The sequence below is a fragment of the Eurytemora carolleeae genome, unplaced genomic scaffold (genome assembly GCF_000591075.1).
Source record: "Eurytemora carolleeae unplaced genomic scaffold, Eaff_2.0 scaffold198, whole genome shotgun sequence".
NCBI lineage: Eukaryota > Metazoa > Arthropoda > Copepoda > Calanoida > Temoridae > Eurytemora > Eurytemora carolleeae.
This window is the reverse complement of record NW_019396106.1, coordinates 316,636-340,880: the sequence shown is the minus strand read 5'-3', so window position 1 is coordinate 340,880 and position 24,245 is coordinate 316,636. Positions and strand designations below refer to the sequence as shown.

The following is a 24,245-nucleotide window of genomic DNA, read 5'->3' as shown; positions in this document are numbered from 1 at the left end:
CGCATTACGCGAAATTTTCACAATTTCGCGCAAAGTTTGCGTTATGCGACCAAAAATTTTCGCATTTTTTTCGTGAAACATTTCGTTCGCTGGAAACCCTATTTTAACCTCAGAATTACAGAATTAAAATTAAATCCGATAAAAGTAAATATTTTCCAGACTAAAATGGCGCCCAAGAAGAAGAAAGGAGATGGTGAGGGTGGAGGAGGTAAAGCTAAGTCAAGTAAGTTGACCAGGATGAATGAGATGGACAGGGTCAAGTACCTGGAGAGAAGGATGGCGGAGGAGGAGGAGGGAAGGAAGAGGAAGGAGGAGATGGTGGCTGGATATCTAGGGTAATCTACAGATAATGTTTTTAGTCGGATTTTTTTAAACTTTCAATATTTCAAAACTCTATTCTGTTAAAGTTTGCTACTTTTAAATGTTTAAATATTTTATCCTCAAAAATGGAAACGATCAAAATGCGATCACTATCGTTTTCGGTTCGATTTTTGCAAATAAAAATTTGACATTGTGTAATAAAAGCATAGAAAACATTTGCTTTTCTAACACTGTGACAAATTTTTGATTTATTGATAATGAATTTTTCTTATGTTTTGATTTTTATTGATTTGTGATATTAGTCTCAAGATAAAAACAAAACACTTTGATTTGATTAAATGATTGCTTAAGGAGCCTTAGTCTTTTTTCAGTTTGAAGCTAAAACATGAAGAGAGAAGCGTAACAGTTAACAAAGCCAAGATCACAGAACAATGGAGGAGCATTCTTAGAAGAGCAAAAACAGTTGATCTTAGGAGGGATGTAGGAACTCTCAAGGTAGAATAATATACACGAGGAACTCTCAAGGTAGAATAATATACAATAGAAACTCTCAAGGTAGGAAAATATACACTAGGAACTCTCAAAGTAAAAAAAATATACAATAGCTCAAGGTGACATTATTTACACTAGGAACTCTCAAGGTTGGATAATATACACTAAAAACCCTCATGGTAGGAATATATACGCTAGGAACTCTCAAGGTAGGAAAATATCACAAGGAACTCTCAAGGCAGAATTTAATATACACAAGGAACTCTCAAGATAGAAGAATATACACTAGGAACTCTAAAGGTAGAATAATATACACTAGGAACTCTCAAGGTAGAATAATATACACTAAGAACTCTCAAGGTAAAATGATATACTCTAGGAACTCTAAAGGTAGAATAATTTACACTAGGAACTCTCAAGGTAAAATAATATACACTAGGAACTCTCAAGGTAAAATAATATATACTAGGAAATATCAAGGTAAAATTATATACACTAGGAATTTTCAAGGTAGAATAATATACTCTAGGAACTCTAAAGGTAGAATAATTTAAACTAGGAACTCTCAAGGTAAAATAATATACACTAGGAACTCTCAAGGTAAAATAATATACACTAAGAACTCTCAAGGTAGAATAATATACACTAGCAACTCTAAAGGTAGAATAATATACACTAGGAACATTAAAGGTAGAAAAATAAACACGAGGAACTCTCAAGGTAAAAAAATATATACTAGGAAATATCAAGGTAAAATTATATACACTAGGAACTCTCAAGGTAGAATAATATACACTAAGAACTCTCAAGGTAAAATTATATACACTAGGTACTCTCAAGGTAGAATAATATACACTAGGAACTCCAAAGGTAGAATAATATACACTAGGAACTCTAAAGGTAGAATAATATTCACGAGGAACTCTCAACCTAGGAATATACACTAAAACTCTTAAAGTAGATTAATGTCCACTAGGAACTCTAAAGGTAGAATAATATACTCTAGAGGAACTCTTATGGTAGAATAATATACACTAGGAATTCTCAAGGTAGGATAATATACAATAGAAACTCTCAATGTAGAATATTATACACTAGGAACTCTCAAGGTAGAATAATAATCACTAGGAACTCTCAAGGTAGAATAATATACACTAGGATCTCTCAAGGTAGAATAATATACACTAGAAACTCTCAAGGTAGAATAATTTACACTAGGAACTCTCAAGGTGAAATTATATATATAGAGAATTTGTAGAGAATTTGTTTAGTAATCATTGAGACCTATCAGACGTTTTTACGGTGCATAGTCGTTCAGCAAGAGCGCAAATTCAATCTTTGAAATTCTCATAGATTGTCATTTTTGAGGGATTATTTTGAGAATTGGTTTTTAATAATTATTCAATAACGACAACGAAAAATGTGGAAAAAAATCTACAGTAAACTAATTAAATGTTTAGAAACAGGTTGAGAAAATAAAAATTAACTATTATCATCAAAAATAAGTGATATTATTGAGTTATTTGTTTCTGTAATATCTTATTGTTTACAAACATTTTCTCTAGATTTCCCAGGATTTTTTTTTGAAAGACGACATTTGAAATATTTGAACAAATCTGCGAACAAACTCATAAAGAATAAGAAATTTAATGGTGTATTGAGAAAACTTCAATTTAGAAATATGTTCCTAAACATCCAATTAGTTAAATATAAATTTTTTTATAATTTTTGTCGTCACTGTTTAATAATTTAAAAAAAGTCAATTCTCAAAACGTAACCACCCTAATGAATAATTTTGCGCTCAAACTCAGCAACTATGCATCATTAAAACGTTTTTCGTGTCTCAACTGAATCCCAAAAAAATTCTCTACAATACTACATTCTCAGTTCAACTACCAGACATTGCCAGTCACTCCCTTTAATTTAGGATATTGTAAACTAGGAACTCTCAATGAGATTGGATGTTTTTTAATTATAATGTTTATCAAAAATAATATAAATATTTTTAAAGGATGCATTCCAAAGAGCTCTCGAAAAGAAGACGACATTTATCGACGGTCTGCTTTTAGAAATAGAACAGGCAATGAAACAATTAAATGCTACAAAAAAAATCTTGTTTCAATTCAAAAAATCAAATTATTACCAACAAACATTTTTCTCTTTAAAAAATTATATCATTTAGAAAAAAACAATTATCGTTTTCTTAAAAAGAAAATAATTCCTTGAAAGTTAAAATGCGGTAAAAAAAAAACCTTGAAACAGAATGTATTTTTTAGTCCAAAAAAAACAATTTTATTCTAAAAAATGTCGGTTCCTAAACAGTGAAGAACAGGAAGTGAAAGAAGGGAAACAAAACATCAAATCAAAAATCAAAAACTTGTTTTTATTGTTTTATTATTTTTATAGTCTGAGGAGCAGTACTCGATGGTTTTCAGGTAAAAATCTGAATTAATTAGTATTTATCTAATACAGAATTAATTAGTATTTAACTAATACAGAATTAATTAGTATTTAACTAATACAGAATTAATTAGTATTTATTCAATACAGAATTAATTAGTATTTATCTAATACAGAAATAATTAGTATTTATCTAATACAGAATTAATCAGTATTTATCTAATACAAAATTAATTAGTATTTATCTAAAACAGAATTAATTAGTATTTATCAAATACAGAATTAATAAGTATTTATCTAATACAGAATTAGTTAGTATTTATCTAATACAGAATTAATTATTATTTATCTAATACAGAATTAATTAGTATTTATCTAATACAGAATTAATTTGTATTTATCTAATACAGAATTAATTAGTATTTATCTAATACAGATTAGTATTTATCTAATACAGAATTAATTTGTATTTATCTAATACAGAATTAATTAGTATTTATCTAATACAGAATTAATTAGTATTTATCTAATAAAGAATTAATTGGTATTTATCTAATACAGAATTAATTAGTATTTATCAAATACAAAATTAATTGGTATTTATCTAATACAGAATTAATTAGTATTTATCAAATACAAAATTAATTAGTATTTATCAAATACAAAATTAGTTAGTAGTTATCTAATACAGAATTAATTAGTATTATCAAATACAGGATTAATTAGTATTTATCTAATACAGAATTATCATGAAAGGATGAGACTTCAGAGAAGATTGCACAATATTTGATCAATACGTTTTTCTAAAATTCATGGATCCTTACAGCTGTAAACTGGTTCCGTTCTTTAATTTAATTTATCATGCTAAATGACATTATTTACGTCAAGAGCCCAATTTCAACCCTTAGATTGTTTGATTTAAAGATTGTTAGGTCTTCATTTAACTCTGATACTTAAATCAGGCTAAAAGTTTTATCCGGGTTACCCTATTGTAAGAAGTAAAGAAACTTGACAGATTTCTTATTTTCTTCAATGCTACTCGTTTAAATTATCATCTGTGGTCTAAACCAGGTCTAAATCTCAAACCCAAATTTTCTAATGGCAATGTCTCTGTAACCTAATGGTGTAAAAAAATCTACAGTTTAATTTTAAATCATTTATCAAACAGAATTCATAGTTTTTGATAAATCAATTTCTTTGTTTTTAATTTGTTAAGATGTTATACATGAGTATACATAGTGAGCCCCATATTGAGTTAAGTATGTTAAGATGTTATACATGAGTAAACATAGTGAGCCCCATATTGAGTTAAGTATGTTAAGATGTTATATTTAAGCCTGAAAGAATTAGAAAATCTCATTAACTTGAATAGGTGGAGATTTAATTTTGATTACAGCAGACGGTACTTTTATATAGAACAAACAATTTAGAACATTTGAATTTTTAGAAAATAATTAAGATTATATTGAAAAAAAATAATAACAATAATAGCAATAATAAAAAAAATATTAATGATGCTAATTAGCTAAAGTGTCTGGTGTTGCCCGTGAAATAAAAAATGATTTTCTGTTTACAACTGTTGGTATTTTCATGAAACCCCAACCTTAAGATTATGACATATTTAGAGCTGAGATGGAAAGTGTTGAGCACATGGTGAATATCCAGGAACAGAGGTTGACCGGTCTCTTGGCTGCATTTAATCAGCAGAAGGAAAACCTACTACAAACCAGTCGCAGGGATAAAGGTAGGGATATATTTTAGACAAGGGGTGGTTTCTAGGGCTGCGTATTGTTAACAAAGAACATTTTTTAGGTCTCCTTAAAGGGACTGTAGAGGAAAAATGAATGGGGGTACAGGATAAAACCTGAGAGTCTCAGGTTTTGAACAATACAATACTTGTGTTCTTATGTTACATATGACATATGACATATGACATATGACATATGACATTTGACATATAACATTTGACATTTGACATATGACATTTGACATTTGACATTTGACATATGACATTTGACATTTGACATTTGACATATGACATTTGACATATACTCTGTTTTGAGAAATTTACATAAAACTTTATGTTTTATCCTATACCCCCTTTCATTTTTCCTTAACAGTCCCTTTAAAACATTTTATGAAACTACACCCATTCCCCCCCCGCCCCCCCCCCCCCACACATTATCTTAGAAGGAAACTTTCGTTCTGTATAGTTCCCTTTATCCCTACTTGATCAGACAGAATTCATAATTTTAAATATCTAATTTCTACGACATTGGGTTGCATTGATTTAGTGGTTAGAAAATCAGAGTCTGCGGCAAACTTAATTCATTTCAAACTGATCCTTTATTTTTTTCAATAAAAAATAACTTATTTCACAAATAAATTTATAATCTACATTTTTAACACTTTAACCATCTTTTTTATGAATTTGTAATGTTTGGTTAAGAATTAATATTTTCTTTAATTGAGAATTTTTTTGAGAATTCATATTGATTTTACAAAACTCAACATTGTTTTATAATTCAAACTGTTCTCCGAATTTTTTACTTTCTTCATTAATTAGATCAATGAAACGCGTGTTTATAGGGTACAAAAGTGATTTTCTTCTACATATATATACTTTGCTTGTGAATTTGTTTGACCTTTAGTCTGTATATTTTACTTGTGTATTTGATTGACCTTTAGAATGTTAAAAAAGTCAAAACCGTAAAAATTAAAAAATTTTGAAAATGCACCAATTTATACAAAAAAAACCGTGAAAAGGAATTGAGTTTTTGCCACAAACTCTGATTTTCTAATCCCTATACCTTTACAACCCAATATTGTAGACATTTGATATTTCAAACTTTGAATTCTGTTGGATCAAATAATATAAGTTTAAAATATTAAAGGTTTTAACCATCAGGTTGCAAAGATATAGAAAGTTAACAATTTGAGTTTGTTGCAAAAACTCAGTTCCTTTGATAACAATCTACAAAAATTGCGGCTGCAAGAGCAACAGTTAAATTCTAAAATTGTCAATAACGCCTAGATGTACAACATAATTTTCAATTATCCCCTAGATACTTGAATTTTGCAATATTCTTTTACGTTAGATGAGATGAAGTTGACTCAGCAGAGTGATGAAGCGTATCTGAATGATATTCAGATTGCTCTCGAGCAAAAACATAGTGAGCTAGAGACAATTCTTAGGTATAGAGTTATACTACTAAAAGTACCAACCATAAGCAAAACTTGTTCATGCTAAATCGCCTTCTCGATAAGTTTGCTCTTATTAGTAGTAACTAGCAAGACGGCTTTGATATTTGTAATAATTTTCGCCATTTAATTGTAAACTTGATTTTGGAAAAGTTATTCGATGTAGAGTTAAAAATCGCAGAATAACCCAGATCCTGGCCATTCCAAAAGGTGGTCTGTCTTTTTTTGTGCTTTTTATATTAGATATTACGACTTCTTTTCATATTTCTACAGATTTGGTCTTATTTAATTCACTGAAAGGAATTGACTCTTTGCCACAAAATCTGATTTTCTAATCCCAAAATCTTTGGAACCCAATGTCATAAACCTTTGCTATTTCAAACTTATATTTTTTGATCTAACAAAAGTCATAGTTTGAAATTTCAAAGGTTTACGACATTGGAATCCAAAGATATAGGGATTATAAAATCAGAGTTTGTTGCAAAAAGTCAATTCCTTTAAACGAAATTCTCAATATCTATTATAACAGGACATAAAAGCTAAAAAACGCATTTTGGAAATGAAAATTTTTTCATTATTGAGATAAGGTAAAATGCTGGAATTAAAATAAAGTTTTCAGTGATCCCTTAAAAGCTTTTCAAGTTCTAAATACTTTAGGGAAAAAGGAATCTTTTTATATTTTCATTTAATTATAATTTAATCTAATAATAAAACAGTTTCTATGCTATGCTCCATTGATCTTTTCAGATTTCAAACATTTCAAATTTTCAAATTTTTATTTTGTTTTAACTGACTTTTTCTAGGTCTGAGTTTCAAAGCAGAAAAGATGAAGTAAGGAATAGAAACTTGGAGGAACTTACAACCCTTAAGGTAATTTATGATTATGATGATGATGATGATGTAGATGATGATTTTGATGATTATGATGATGACGATGATGATGATGATGATTATAATGATGATGATGATGATGATGATGATGATGATGATGATGATGATGATGATGATGACGATGATGATGATGATGTTGATGATGATGAAGATGATGATGATGATGATTATGATAATCGTGATGATGATTGGATTATCATCATGATCATGCTGATGATGATGAGCATGATGATCATAATGGTAATCATGATGATCAAGCTCATCATGATGATGATCTTGCTGTTCATGATCATGATTACGATTATAATCGTGAACATAATAATGATCATAATCATTATCATGATTTTAGAATAGCATGGAGGAAACCATGGACAGTCTTTGGTCTCAACTTCGCCATCAGATAAAAAACTACAGGTTAAAAAACAAACATTAATTTTAATCCACTTTTTCTTGTTTTTTCCTTAAAGTTTGTAATCCTTCCAATATCCGGTATTAAGAACAACTTAATACTTGTACACAGGAAATTATCCTGGAAATGAAAAATGCAGAAATCATTTAAAGTAAATGCAAAACATCTACGCAAGAGTCTATGAAAGGGAAATTTTTTAAGTAACATGTTTTTAGGGATTCCACAGCTGACAAGCGACGAACCTACACAGATCTGCTACAGAAAGATAAGAAGGGAGTAATGGAACTCCAGAATAATAATATCAAAATACAAAAATTACAGGTAAAAATGTACTTGAACATCACATCTCAAAGAAACTTTTAATAGTGCTTAGAGCTGCAGTAAACAAACATGTTACATTGGCATTCACTGAAATCTTGATTTTTATGTATGAATCTAAATCACAAGACAAATTGGATGGATCTGAAAAATAATAGTTTCTGAAATGTTGTGCTTTTACTGAAATCTTGAAATATAGCCAATCATGGAGCAAAATCTATGTAATAAAACAAGACATTTGTAATATATGTTGCCTATTGCTGGCCAAACGGCTTGACCTAATGGGCTGAATATTTTTGTGGACACTCAGGGGTGGCCGGGGAGTGTTTCTAAATAATTTTTTTCACGGGCAACGCCGGGTCCTTTAGGTTGGGTCAGTTCACTCACTACATGGGAGTGATTTTATCCCAGAAATCTTTACAGGATACAGTGCAGCAGAAAATTTTGATATTCTTTTAAAAACTAATCAGCTTGAAGTTCCAAAAACCTTTGCTTGTATATATTTTATTGTAGCCTCGAAATCACTGAGATATAGACAACTCTTAATGTTAGTCATAAAATTAGCCTCGACTTTAAAGTGTCGCAACGCCTTGGCCTTTAGATTTATCTCACTAACTTACCTATACTTCTTTGTAGCCATAGGAAAATTTATTTTAAAACTGTAATGGGATTTTATCTCTAGTAGTTGGTTTTATCTCTAGTAATTGGTTTATCTCTAGCAGATGGTTTATCTCTAGTATTTGGCTTTAGCTCTAGTATTTAGTTTTATCTTTAGAAGTTGGTTTTATCTTTAGTAGTTGGTTTTATCTCTAGTATTTGGTTTTATCTCTGGCAGTTGGTTTATCTCTAGTATTTGGTTTTATCTCTGGCAGTTGGTTTATCTCTAGTATTTGGTTTTATCTCTAGTATTTAGTTTTATCTTTAGAAGTTGGTTTTATCTTTAGTAGTTGGTTTTATCTCTAGTATTTGGTTTAATCTCTAGTATTTGGTTTTATCTTTAGTAGTTGGTTTATCTCTAGTATTTGGTTTTATCTCTGGCAGTTGGTTTATCTCTAGTATTTGGTTTTATATCTAGCAGTTGGTTTTATCTCTAGTAATTGGTTTATCTCTAGCAGTTTGTTTATCTCTAGTATTTGGTTTTATCTTTATAAGTTAGTTTTATTTCTAGTATTTGGTTTTATCTTTATAAGTTGGTTTTATTTCTAGTATTTGGTTTTATCTCTAGTATTTGGTTTTATCTCTAGTATTTGGTTTTATCTCTAGTATTTGGTTTTATTTCTAGTAGTTGGTTTTATCTCTAGTAGTTGGTTTTATCTCTAGTAGTTGGTTTATTTCTAGTAGTTGGTTTATCTACGGTAGTTGATTTTATCTCTAATGTTGGTTTTATCTCTAGTAGTTGGTTTAATCTCTAGTATTTCAAACGCAAATAAACAGTATGCATGCTTAACATGCTATAACTTTATGACGACAAAACTTCGATGAGAATTCTTGAGAATTCTTGTAATTGCTCCAGCTTATAATACAATTATGAACTAATAAATCTTATAACACTTAATTAAAACAGAGAAAAGTGTGTTAGGTACAGATAGATAGATAAGAAACCTTTCTAAAATAGAAACCATAAATACGTTTAAAGATTTAGTTTCAAGAGTATATCAATAACAAGTAATCATGTTCTAAAACACGGTTAATTCATATTCTAAAACACAGTTAATTCATATTCTAAAACAAGGTTGATTCATATTCTAAAACATGGTTAATTCATATTCTAAAACACGGTTAATTCATATTCTAAAACACGGTTAATTCATTTCATGTTCTAAAACACGGTTAATTCATATTCTAAAACACGGTTAATTCATGTTCTAAAATACGGTTAATTCATATTCTATAACATGGTTAATTCATGTTCTAAAATACGGTTAATTCATATTCTAAAACACCGTTAATTCATATTCTAAAATACGCTTAATTCATATTCTAAAAAACGGTTAATTGAGGTACATACTACATATATAGTACATACAGATCTTTCTATGCATGTTATCCATTAAAGAGACTGTAAGCGTAATTGCATGTAACCCTCTATTGATAGATGGTATGCCACATTCACAACGGTACCCTTAAAAGTATGAAATAGATATCAATGTTTATAATTTTGAAAACCGATTATTTTCAATGGTGGTTTCTCTACAAAAGTGGCTTGCGCATTTCTACTGTAGGGATCAAATATGAATTATCAGAATTGAACCTTTTTAAAACGACAATATCGTCCTCATTATTAATCAGACAAAGGTTTCAAGGATGCTGTTGGTAATCAGGCAATACCATTATTCCACGGAGGTCCACTTGAAATAAAATTAAAAATTAAAAAATCAGAGCTTCTCTTTAGAAAATTAATAAATTGCCGGTAATTTAATCAAATTAAGTCTTTAGAATAAAAACATATTGCGTTTTATCTATAGCAAAACACAGTCACTATAATAGTTTCAGTAGAAGTAAATATTTCCATTTACTGATAGCGCCGATTTAAGGATTCATAACTCTAATTTGAGATAGATAGAAAGATAGTTGTTACCGCAATACTATTTATATTGGTTCAGAATAGACAACAAACACATGACGGAACCCTGATGGATCAGGCGCTAATGGACTCGGCATACAGGGGTGTGCAGTTTGAACAGAAAATAAAAGAAAAATTATAACTCCATTTTCAAGGGGCCTTTTGTATCTATTGTTTCATACCATTTGTCGCGTGTCCTATCTTTTTTAAATAGAATTTTCTTTTTTAAGAACTTTGAAAACACAAACAATATTTTGATACAGTCGTCGTTCTATAAATAAATACAATGAAGACGACTTTTGAGTTTATTTTTTATTTATACCAAGCTTTCAAACTGCATGGATACGCATAAAAATTAAAACAAAGAAAAGCTCTCAATTTTACAACTTCTCTTTGTTTATTTTTAAACTCTTCGTCTTCTTTGTTTTTATATAAACGCTGACCTCAGTAGCTCATATACAATAAATCAATTATGAATTCATTTTAATTTTTAGAATGAGATATCTCAATTAAGAAGAAGTGTTAATGATGAAGGAACAGATCCACTGGATGAAACTTCACAACTTAGGTTAATAAATGTAATAATCATGATAATGATAATAATGATTATTATATTAATATTAATGATGATAATGATGATAATGATATATGATCTTGATGAGAATGTGATTTCAATTTTAATTCTCATACAAATTAGAATCTATGGAAATTTAATAATATTTTTATTATAATAATAGCATTGATAAAGATAATGATTATTCATGACACCTTAAAAGGCATACATTCATATTCAGTCTAAAGTGGAATAAAGTCTTTTTCTAGATTTTTAATTAGAAATTTAGATTTTGTAATTTGCTCTTTAGGCTATGTTTCATAGTTTTAACAATTACTAGTAAAATAATAACGTTTCTAGAAAGTATTGTTAAGTTGCAATAAATATTTTAAAGTTTTTAAATCAACAGCTCTAGTTAGAAAAGGAGCTTCTCCATCTCTAATCTATAGAAAACCTATTTTATTTATTTTTTATTTATTTTGTAGAAAAGAGAAGGAAGCCTTATTTTTCAGTTTCAACAGTTTATAAATATTGTATCTTTTATGCCTTCAGAGTAAAACAAAATCTTGAAAATTATTTTAATCTAAATCTTATCAAAAGTATATTTTTTGTTTATTTTATTTTGTAGAAAAGAGAAGGAAACCTGCACCACTCAACTTCATCAGCTGAGGCATAGTGTTTCTGTACTATCCAGGTTAGATGTTAGACTCAGATACAGGGTATCATCGTTACGAAACCCAGTATGAGAAATCCGGTTTCATTAATGGGGGGGGGGGTGGGATTAGGAAATTTAGTAGATTTACAAAACATTTTGGTTTAGACATATTATTCTTTTATATTCTCATAATTTTTTTAGTTTCTTAAATCAAAATACAAATTGAGTAATTTTCGTCCCATATCCTGCCTTCCTACTCTGAGTAAAATTCTTGAAAAAATTGTTGTTTCTCAACTAAATAATTTCCTAAACCTTAATTCTATTATTTATAAGTATCAATTTGGATTTCAATCTAAACTTTCTACTTTACACCCTCTCATGCATATCCTGAAGTTTATAACTGAAGCTCTGAATGAGAACGATTTTGCAGTTGCCATTTTTCTGGATCTACAAAAAGCGTTCGACTTAGTTAATCATGATATTCTGCTTCTAAAACTTGAAAAGTTAGGCATTCGCGAGATCCATATTAAATGAGTTATTTAAAGAACAGGAAGCACGTTGCTATGGTTAACGGGGTTTTCTCTGAATTCTACTGCAGTATTATCATATCTGTTCTTCAAGGTTCAATCCTGGGTCCTATTCTATTTTTACTTTTCATCAATGATATGCCTTTATCTAACTCATTACTCAATATACTGTTCGCAGATGATACAACTGGTTTAGTTAGAGGTCCCAATATTGCTGACCTAGCTTCTGCTATAAACCTTGAATTGCAAAAAATGGGAACCTGGCTTAGAGCTAATAAACTTTCAATTAATGCTTCTAAAACTAAAATAATGATCTTTCATCCAAAGAACAAGTTCGTTCCTGATGTAGATTTTTTCTTTAATAATAATGGCATCGATAAACCTGAAAATCCTGATCTTATTTATCCAATTGAACGTATTCTAAAGTTCCTGCATACAAAGTTCTTGTTGTGTATATTGATGAAAACTTGTCATTTGATTTTCATATCAGCCAATTAATCTCTAAACTTTAACGGTCTCTCTACATGATGCGAAACGCTTAAAACGTTCTCTCTCTCTCAGGTTTAAAATCTTTATACTATGCTCTTTTCCACCCTCACTTGCTTTACTGTCTTCCTGTCTATAGTTGCACAAGTAGCAAGAATCTTAACTTGATCCGTATTAAACAAAAGCAAGCTGTGAGAATTATCTGCAATGCTAAATATAACGCCCATACTCAACCCTTGTTCTTTAAGCTGAATATTCTGCCCCTTGATGATCTAATTCTACAGCAAAATATGATTTTTATGTTTTCTTATCATAGAAATATCTTACCTAATTCCTTCCAGGATTATTTTTACAAAACTCTGAACGAGGGTTGAATCCAGGACTTAGAAATGCTGATGATTATTTTGTACCCGGAGTCAGATCTGAATTTCTTAGATTCCCTTTTGTATCTATTCCTTCCGCATGGAATAATTTTCCTGTTGAAATTAAGCAATCCGAATCTAGAAATATTTTAAAATCTGCCTCTAAAGCCTATCCTATTGATAAATTACAGGGGTTCACTTGTGAAAAGCTATTGTGTCCTTGTTGTTTAAACACTAGATAATTAGATTTTAAAATTCCAACCTTTCATGTATGTGCATCTCTTTCTTCACCTAAACTTAAAAACTTGAATGTCATGTATATTCTGATATACATTATTTAATTATTCTTATTTAAATATTTGTAATGTTTGTTACTGTATTGGTTTGATTGAGCTGAGCATATATATTGTTTATTATCATATTTATTTATATTTTCTGCCACCCCACCTACTCGTCCTTTCGTCTAGGTCACCCTCCCTGTCACTAAGCTATAGGGAAAATTATGAAAACCTGCCCCCCCAGATTAATTTTCCCTCACGAGGATTATACTTTCTATGTGATATTTATATTGTATAAATTTTAATCTTCGTGCAATAATATTTGATTTGATTTGATTTGATTTCACAATTTTAGACCCCAAAATACACACAATATTTAGACCCCAAAATACGCACAATATTTAGACCCCAAAATACACCCAATATTTAGACCCCAAAATACACACAATATTTAGACCCCAAAATACTCACAATATTTAGACCCCAAAATACATATTTAGACCCCAAAATACTCACAATGTTTAGACCCCAAAATACACACAGTATTTAGACCCCAAAATACACACAATATTTAGACCCCAAAATACAATCAATATTTAGACCCCAAAATACAAAATTCGTTCTACGTGCTCTTTTAAATTTCCGGCTTACACTAGAGCACGCAAACTTCTTCAATTTCCAAATTCATGATTAAGAAGACATTTTTTATGTATAGAGTAGTGTAGGGTCAGAGGACATTCAAATAGCTGGTCGGTGACGTTTCAAAAAAATCAAATTGGTTCAAAATTATTTTATTATTCAAGCTACAGATCTACAATATACTTTTTTGGAAAGTGCTTAGAGTAAGAAATTACATGTGTCACTAAAATTAACCCAATTTTTGCTTTTACCGCATTTTGACCAAAATTGCCGACCTATGATTCCCCCCGCCAACAGAGGGACGTTAAGTTACTTAACGTCCCTTGGGACAATAAGTAAAATAACGGCCTGTTATACGAAGTTTTCGTGAAAAAAATTCGCATATTTGCACCTCTAAAGACCATAAAATTGTATACAACTACTTTTTTGGGAAATTAAAAACTGTTCTTAACCATGGGTTCTCTTGCTGCGCTCTTGATGTTTTGTAGGCAAAATTGGACTTGGGAACCCTTGGTAAGGTAAAATATGAATTATATAAAGTATATTTAAGTAAAATATATTTCAAGGAATAAAGAGCATCAGAAACTTAGAAGACTTGCTGTTGAAAGCGATGAAATTTTGTCAGAACTGAAGGTAAGCAAGGGATTGTGGTGCACTGGAGCTTTTTAGAAGTTTATTCTATGCTTCAAATTACGTCTGACTTTAAACTATTTGAAAAATCGTTTAAGGACTTTTAATAAATCCCTATAAATAAGCATTAATAAGTATTTTTTTCCGATTTTTCGTAAAGGAATTGAGTCTTTGACACAAACTCTGAAGTCTGAATTTTTATCCGCCATTATATCTCTGCAACCCAATGTCTTAGACCTTAGACATTTAAAACCATGAATTCTATTACATCAAATAATCAAATTTTAAAATATCAAAGGTTTACCCTATCAGGTCATAAAATATAGGGATCACTAAGTTTGAGTTTGTGGCAAAAAATCAATTTGTTGGTAAAATTTTATTTTCAGAAATGTTTTTTGAAAAGTAGTTTTTGTTGCCCAAAATAACTAAGTCTTTGCCACAAACTCTGATTTTCTAATCTCGTTATCTTTGCAACCCATTCTAGAAGACCTTAGATAATTCAATTCTGTTAGATAAAATAATCTAAGTTTCAAATATAAAAGGTTTATACCATCAGATTGCAGTTATATAAGGATTAGACAATTTTATTTCGTTGTGAAGACTCAATTCCTTTTGTTTCGCGACGACTCGTTATCAGAACTAAAGTTCGTCGATAATAGAATAAAAAACCCTTTTACCTAGAATCCATCCTAGGTGACCGAATATCTGTATCCTATAAGTTCTCTATCTCGTAATAAAGGTTTAAAGCATTCCTCTGTAACTTTTTATTGCAGGATCAAATCTAGTAAAAATGAACTATTTTAGATATAAAAAACACTAAATATATTATCAAACGTAAAAGGATAAACGAAACTGCTCGTCATGAAATCGCGGTATCTAACATGTGAGAATGAGAAAGTTACGGGGCATATTCCTTTTACTGCACAGCGGGAAATTTAAACCAGGGCCGCAGAAACAAATGTCGTACTTACATATGCTGGCGACCTGCGGATAAAAAAAAGGGTTTCTGTCTTACTCAAGCATACAATATCTGAAATAATAAATCTGATGACACAAAGCAAGTGACGGGGCATGTAACATAAGATGTTATCCGATCAAGGCCCGTCTCAAGAATGAGTCTGATTTATCATCTCTCAGGTAGCTTTCAGTAAGGAGAACCAATAATAGACGAGCTTACATATTCTGAGTCTAATAGACCAATCAGAATGCTCCAACACAAGTTTACAGTGAGTCTCATTAAACACTAGTGAATTTGACTATTTTCGAAAGCTCTGAATATACGCGTAACACCTTTATATATTTTCAATGTGACTAATGTGATGTTTAACTTAATTGTAAACATTTATTTCATCATGACAGAAACATTTTTTAAACACTTTTAACTACATACCCTGCTATTCAGCTTTAGTGTACAGTTAAAGACAGTTTACTGATTAGCGTACATCATTACTCTATGTATATATATATATAATACTATATAACCTCGTTGGTTTGAGTGCAATAAACAAAGTTTATCTTTGAACTTGGCAACATTCAATAAAGTTTATTGGCTTTGATCAATATACTTTATTAGTTTATATTACACGACACTTTTATAGAGTGGATTTGCACATTTATCTTTAGAATTTTACTTCTAAAGGAATTGAGCCTTTGCCACAAACTCAAATTTTCGAATTCCTACATCTGTGCCACCTGATGGGGTAACCCTTTAATATTTTAAACTTAGATAATTGGATCTTACAGAATTCATAGTTTGACATATCTATAGTCTACGACATTGGGTTTCAAAGATATAGGGATTAGAAAAACAAAGTTTGTGGCAAAGACTCAATTCATTTTATCAAAAATCAATTACGACGTTAAATTAGTCCATGTCCCCTTGTACTTGAAAATGGGAATGTATGTTATGTTTCAAAAATATAATTTTAAGTATTGATAGTTGATCTGTTCCCATAGTGTGGCTAAGAGAGTGCACTAGAGAAATATTTTAACTAGCAATACTTGGCAGTTAACAATTTGTCACAATTCATTGCATACAATCTCTGCATGATGATTACAATCTATGTAATAAAGCTCTTCGCTCAGATATATATATATATATGCCAGCTATAGTTGGCCAAACGGCTGGACACAATTTTTAATTTCGAATTTTTTTTTAAGTGTTTAGAATTCCATGGGTAAAGCCGGACACTTCAGCTAGTAATAATATATATAATAAATCAGCCATAAATTCGCGGAATTCAAAACCGAGCGAGCCACAGTGATCAAAAGTATGCAAGCTTTCAAAGTCAAGCAAACATCAACGAGAATTTGGTCAATAACTTCTTAAAACTGAAGATGAAATTTATTTAGTTTTTAAATATAAATAGAGTAGCCAGGATCCTTATATAAAGAATATAATGATTCTAGATGTTGAAAACTGAACAGGAGCATCTGATGAAACTACATAAGATGACCCAAAGGCTGGCCACCCAACAGGATATAGCCCTCACATTGACCAATCCACTGGAGAAATATCTTACCCAGGTAATTTCAAATCAAGGGCATTCATATCTTTTATTTTTATTTCATATTAAAGGGAGTGTTTGCGAAAAAAGGGGTAGAAGCTGAATCTGAATCAAAGAAACTGAGTCTTTGCCAAAAAATCGATTATTATAATGCCATATAAATCTTTACAACCTGATGGTATAAACCTTTGACATTTCAAACTTAGAATATTTGATATAACAGAATTCATAGTTTGAATTACGTTTGAATTACCAGAATAAAGTTTAGAATTAATAGATAAATTTGCGATTCAATAGTGATACAGGGTTTCCCACAAAGGATGAGACTGTAAAGACGATTTAAAACTCTTAAAATTCGACAACTCCTAGATTAAATTAAGTCTTCGGCCTTAAGTATAATCTGTTTATGGCTTTTTTATTGACAAGGAAAAGAAAGAAACCAGTTCAAATGAATTGAGTCGTTGCCACAAAATAAAAATTTTTAATTTCAATATCTATACAACCTGATGTTTTAAACCTTTAAAGGGACAGTAAAGGAAAAATGAAAGGGGGTATAGGCTGAAAGCTAATCACTTTAGCTCTCGATCGTGACCCATGAAAGTTTTATCTGATGTTCCTATCTCGAGAAATTGTGTCAAATTTATACGAAAATTAATATATATACAATTTTGTATAAAAGTAGTGGGTTTAAATAGATCAAATTCAGCCAATAAGCAACCAATCTGAAAACGTTAATATCCCCGAGAAAGCTAATTATTACTTAGGTTTACTCCAATTCTAATTTTATATTTGTTATTTCTATTTTTAATAGATTTAATTCATAATATTATTTACACGTCCAAATTGCTTGACCAGAAAATCCACAAATGACAGTGCAGTAAATTTGTCACGTGATACAGGCAGAGACACGTGATCAGTATACTGCTCTGCCATTGGTGATAGTTCTGGTCACGTAAAAACAATATATTTCAACTAATTATAGAACACAGTCCATGAAAAAACAATATATTTCAACTAATTATAGAACACAGTCCATGAAAAAAAAATAATCTAATTGCACGTCCCGAGAAAAAATATTGAGAAAAAAAAGATTTTATTATTTGACGTTAAAATATTTTTCAGTTCAAGTAAAAAATATATATCAGTCAATTTATTAGAATAGATAATATCTTAATTTCATAAATTATCAAAAATTAGATATATTTTTGACGCATTGATTTCCAAGAACTTTCGCTTTCATTTTTAATCATTTCTAATAAAAATTCTAGATTTTATGCATAATGGCCGGACCAATTATTCCAATACTAGTTATTTTATTTACTTTAAAATCAAGTAATAGTAATTTATTGGAACAGTATACTATTTGATATTACAAAATAACTAGAAAATATTCATAAAATTAATAAAATCCATGAATTCATACAAAAGACACCGAATACATCACTGCAATCCCAGAAGGAGAAATACAATTTATGAGATATCACCGGAACGACTTTGTGACCATGAAGCTTCTCTAGTTTTCATTTTACACACGATTGTAAAAAAAAACTAATTTTTCCGATTCCAGTTCTGGATACAGTCTACAGATCAGAATCTTTAATAAAAAAGTTATGATTTAAAACATGTAAGATTTCCATCTTACTAGGCTTTTAGGGCGCTTCGCACCCATCTTCTATTTAAATTGTGAACATGTTCTTTTTGTTTACATTTTAAAACAAAGAAGAAGAAAATTTTTTTACAAAAAATTAAAAACCTTTAAACCACATTTTTTTAATTTATATCATTCATAAACCTTCCCTGTGGTCACGTTATGTCCCACAAAAAAACTGAGCCCGATCGGTTCAGCCGTTTGGACGTTTATTGGATACATACAAACAAACAGACACCCAGACAAGCCAAATTAATATATAGATACAAAAATTTACTTTAGTTTGACGTGAAAATCTGGAAAATATAATTTCTCTCCTTTCTAATACTTTATTTTGTAAAGTTACACAAGGATTTTATGCAAAATGTCTCTTGTGTTTAAATTTATATGCATATCAAAGAAAATGTTTGCGAGGTGTTCAAGATTTAAACTAAATATGCAAATATATTCAACAGAGGTGTACACAGGGGGAATGGCGGGGGCTATTTGGGCTATTGGGGCTATGCCCCCCCCCTGGACTAATTCCTGTTATACATCTTTGATATTCAAAAAAGGAAAAACTAATGAATATTTTTTATGATTTAAAATTCGGTGATGATTATGGACCAAACCTCTGCAAAGTAAAAAAAGTAGGTGTTAGTTCCACATTTATTGAAAATATATTTCGGTCTGGGTTGACCCTCGTCAGTTCTAACGATAATAACCATTAAAATCGATAAAAAAAAAATTTAAAACTGTTAAAAACCACAGAAAATAAACAAACAAAAAAGATTTAAAAACAAAAATTTGGCTGTCAAATGGTCATAAGGGAAACGAACTCAGATTATGAGATGGAAAAAAGATAATTTGCAAATATTCACTTTTAAAAAAGTGGGGGTCGATCTAATTAAAGAACTTTTACGTAAATCAGGGGGAGGGGGGGGGCTTGTTTAAGGAGGGGTATTTAAACCTTTTTAAGAATTGGACATAAACAACTCTTTTTTAAGAATATTTTATAAGATTCTCCTTCGCTTTACATAGTCAAGCTCCTTGCTGGGTTTAGAACAGAATGATAAAAGAGTGTTGGTGCAAATAAATCAATAAATAAAAAAATTGCAATATTTTGGATTTAAAACATAGTAGAACTCTCGTTTTGATCAGAAACATTTTAAACCCTTTTATTGAAATAAAAATGGTATCTACTAATTTTTTATATAAAGTTTTAGTAGCAAAGAAAAAAAAAAGTTGACTCTCTCTCTTTGAAATTTTGTCCAAATATCTCTTCAGCGTTTTGTTTGTTTGAAAATGGAAGAAAAAAAATTGGAAAACATATAAACTATTAAAACCTGGCCCCTTAGCTTCTGCATCAAGAATTTGACCTTAACCCAAATAAAGAACAAGACACCAAAATACTGAAGACTGTAAAACTTGTGTATCTACAAAGGATCAAAATTTCAAATATATATAAATCCTTTTCGGTGGAAAAGAACGGCCTATGGCCACACATTCTGTTTATGTTGACGGATTTTTCTTTATCATAATCTAAATGAACAGGGTAGGCTAAATTATATTTTTAGAAAATATCCTACGTGAAGAATTTATTAAAGATTTGTTTTGAAATTTGTATCCTTTATTTCAAGCAGAGCAAAAGCAGAAAAACTTAAATAAAATTCTTGTTTTGAACTGTTGATAATAAATTATAATAAAAATACGATTCATACTTCAAGAGTACATCAATTATCTTTTTTTTCTATAAAAAGGGGATTAATATTTAGTTTGAAAAACATTAACAATATTTAGCTAAAGGTTTGTATATGGTAATAGTAGGAATCATACAATAATTGAAGATTGTTTAGCAGGCATATGTTTCATGTTTATAAGAAACTGCAAGACTCAATTTCAAATAAATCTTGCATTGTTATCATGCACGGAGGGTTACTTGAAATTACGCTTAAATTCCCTTCAAAGAACGGGTTAAACAAGTCCTACATTCACGTGTATTTAACGGTTCTGTCAATATTTCAGAAAGTTGCGACTTTAAATCCCAATTTTACCCCTTATACAGAATCTTTTAGCCCTTTTGATCAAATACTTTCTTGTAGACATATACGTTTTGAATGAATAAGTACAAAACAAACAAATCCATAAGTTTAAAGATGATTGATTTATATACAAAAACACGTTTAATTTCAAATAAAAGTAACCGAATGCTTCTCACTCTGGTTAGTCCTGGGTGCATTGTGCAATGCATGCAGCAAGTTTCTTTCTTAAAAAACATAATCAAATATTTTCTCTGTTTACAATTACATTGTTGTGTTTTCTAGAAAGTTATTTCATTAAGAACTTTTCTACTTTCTACATTAACTCTATTAACTTTGACTGAAAAGTTTTCAACTTTTTTTAAGCAAACATAAAGAATATAAAAAATTGTTAATATTGATTTAGTTTTTTTTAACATGCACACAACCAGCCCTTAAATGATGCACAAAATATTTTCGTCAAAAAATCTGGGAAACATAAGAACCTTGAAATTCACGAAAAATAGTCTTAAATCCCTAAACAAGACAAGGCACCCACAGAAACCCCTCAGATAATTTTTTATTTTTCTTATTTCCCGTTGTTTATTTGGAATAACTGATTACTTTTAGAGTTAATTATACGAGATGAGTATTTATTTTTAACCTTTTTAACTTTAAGAAACTTTTTGAATTCTCAAAATTTTGAACTTTTGTTTTGGGAATTTCTGGATCAAGTATTGATCTCCATTATATTTAATCCTTCGGATTAATTTCATACCTTTTCGATATCCTGTGCTGGTCTTTTGTGACCATGAAGCTTCTCTANCAACTTCCAAAATGGACAATTTCCCAAAAGCAGCTTACAAAATGGACCATTTCTAAAAGCAACTTTCAAAAAGGACAATTTCCCAGAAGCAACTTCCAAAATGGACAATTTCCCAAAAGCAACTTCCAAAATGGACAATTTCCCAAAAGCAGCTTACAAAATGGACCATTTCTAAAAGCAACTTTCAAAAAGGACAATTTCCCAGAAGCAACTTCCAAAATTGACAATTTCCCAAAAGCAACTTCCAAAATGGACAATTTCCCAAAAGCAGCTTACAAAATGGACCATTTCTAAAAGCAACTTTCAAAAAGGACAATTTCCCAGAAGCAACTTCCAAAAAGACAATTTCTCAATTATCAAAGTTTTCTCTATTGCTTGTTTTTATCATGTTCAAGCATTTAAGGCAATTTAAGGCATTTAGGATAGGCTGGGGGAACCAACAATCCAAAAACAAAATAATTATATTTTATATTTTTCAAAGAATTCAAATAATTCAAATTTTGGTATATCAACTTCTTAAATAAGTTCGAAATATCAAAAGTTTACACCATTAGGTTGCAATGATTTATAGGTTAGAAAATTAAGTTTGAGTTAATCTATCAGTTCTTTAACCATTAATAAATTGCTTGAGGTAGCTAAAATTACACATTTTCCCATAAGTCGGAAAAAAAGTGTTCTACAGAAGAAAAATTTATAAGAGTAAAGGATTAATTTTTTTACAATTTTAAAACTTTGAACTTTGAAGTTTTGGTTATAGTTTGCAATTTCTACAATTCTTGGTGAGAATTGAGTATTTAATTAATAAAGTTTGTTAGACGAATTTCATTTTTAATACTTGGTACGACCGAGAGACAACAAATTTGCACACAATAAAAAATACTTTTATTTCCTTATAACAAATATTAAAAAATACGTTATTTACATTTGATAAAGGAGAGAGTGTTTACTTATTTGAAAGTAGGCATACACAAATACAATTTTAAGAATTTGGAGCACAATCTTAAAAATATAATAATTAATACTTTGATCATCAAAATTATTGTATTTAGTTTGCCACATAATCTCTAATTCCACTAATTCTAACTTTCAAATCCTTATATTTTTGCATCATGTTGATTTAAACCTTTGATATTTCAATTTGTAGACTGTAAATACTTGATCTGACAGAATTAAAAGTTTAAAGTGCTCACCATCAGATATACAAAATCTATGGATCAGAAAATCAAAGTTTGTGGCGAGTAATTAGTAATGTTATTAGTAAAATCTTTTTTGGCTCGTTTTTTGCCTATATTTTCATTCGCGTGGGTTCAAATTTGGTATAGTGTAAAAAAATTGAATTGTTTAAACATTTGCTTTCCTTAAACTATGCCAAATTTTTATTCTGAAAGGAAAAATAGGCAAAAACAAATCAAAAACGGCCCAAAGCGATTAAAAGACGAATTATGTATTAAAAAAATTGTTTTTGGGTCGTTTTAAGTAAAAAAATATTGCAAAGTTTAATAAAAGCAAAATTTGATTTAAAGCAGTTTTGACATCTTTGAAGTTTTATTCGAAAAGCTTCAAGAAAATTAACCTAAACTATTTACAGTTGTTTTCTTTGATCCAGGATGAAAAGACTGAGTTGGCTGATATAGAAGAGAAGATCTGGGATCCAACCCTGGAGATTCCGGTCAAACTCAGGAACCTGGAACCTATCTGGAGAAAACTAAACAAGGTACAGTGGACCCAGTGGCGGTTTGATGGGGTGGAGGAAAGGGGGGCATCACCCTCCCCCTCCCTACCAAAATAACTTTATAAAATTTCTGGGGTAGGGGGGATAACAATTTTGCGATCTCTGGTGGGACTCATAAAACTGTGGAATGGGAAATAGGACTCATAAAACTGCGGAAGACGACTGTTAGATTTTAGTTATGATTGAAAATAGTCTCCAATGAACGTAATAATAGCAATTGCACAGTGTACAGTGTAAACAAATCCAATATTTTCACTTTAAAAAAAGACATTGAGTATTTGCCACAAACTCAAATTTTCTAATCCCTATGTCTTTCCAACCTAATGGTGTATCCTTTTTTTTATTAAAAACTTAGATTATTTAAAGGGGTGACCGGCAATGTATCATGTATGGTACTTGAACGGAGTTGTGGAAAAAAAAAATTTAGGATTCATTGAGACATACAAAACGTTTTAATGATGTATAATTACTGAGTTTGAGCGCAAAGTCGACGATCAAAATCATTTATTTGGGTTGTTACGTTATTAAATTTGGCTAATTTTATTATAAAGTTTTGTTGTGTAGGCTGAACTAGATTATACTGCAATACAACGGGAGAATAGAAGTCTTGAACTAGAAAACAAGAATCTTAAATCTTATCTCAGAAACTATATAGATCTCGCATCCATTCAGGTCCAATTATGTTCTTCACATTTGTCAGTACTTCTTCAAAAGTTTGGAATTGTTTTTCCCTTTCTTTGAATTCGAACGGTTGATAGTTGATAAAGGAACTGAATTTTTGCCACAAACTCAAATATAAAAATCTCTATA

General features: G+C 29.9%; 1 protein-coding gene across 1 annotated transcript; it reads left to right on the top strand.

The window, feature by feature from the left end:
* Positions 1-165: 165 nt before the first annotated feature.
* Positions 166-24,176, top strand: LOC111695089 (coiled-coil domain-containing protein 65). The gene is made up of 15 exons (XM_023464273.1): positions 166-335; positions 693-816; positions 2,825-2,893; positions 3,220-3,248; positions 4,839-4,957; positions 6,312-6,408; positions 7,218-7,284; positions 7,655-7,719; positions 7,930-8,035; positions 11,090-11,163; positions 11,777-11,842; positions 14,662-14,728; positions 17,135-17,251; positions 23,310-23,417; positions 24,000-24,176. The coding sequence occupies exons 1-15, from the start codon at positions 166-168 to the stop codon at positions 24,174-24,176; spliced, it is 1,455 nt and encodes a 484-aa protein (XP_023320041.1).
* The last annotated feature ends 69 nt before the right edge of the window (positions 24,177-24,245 follow it).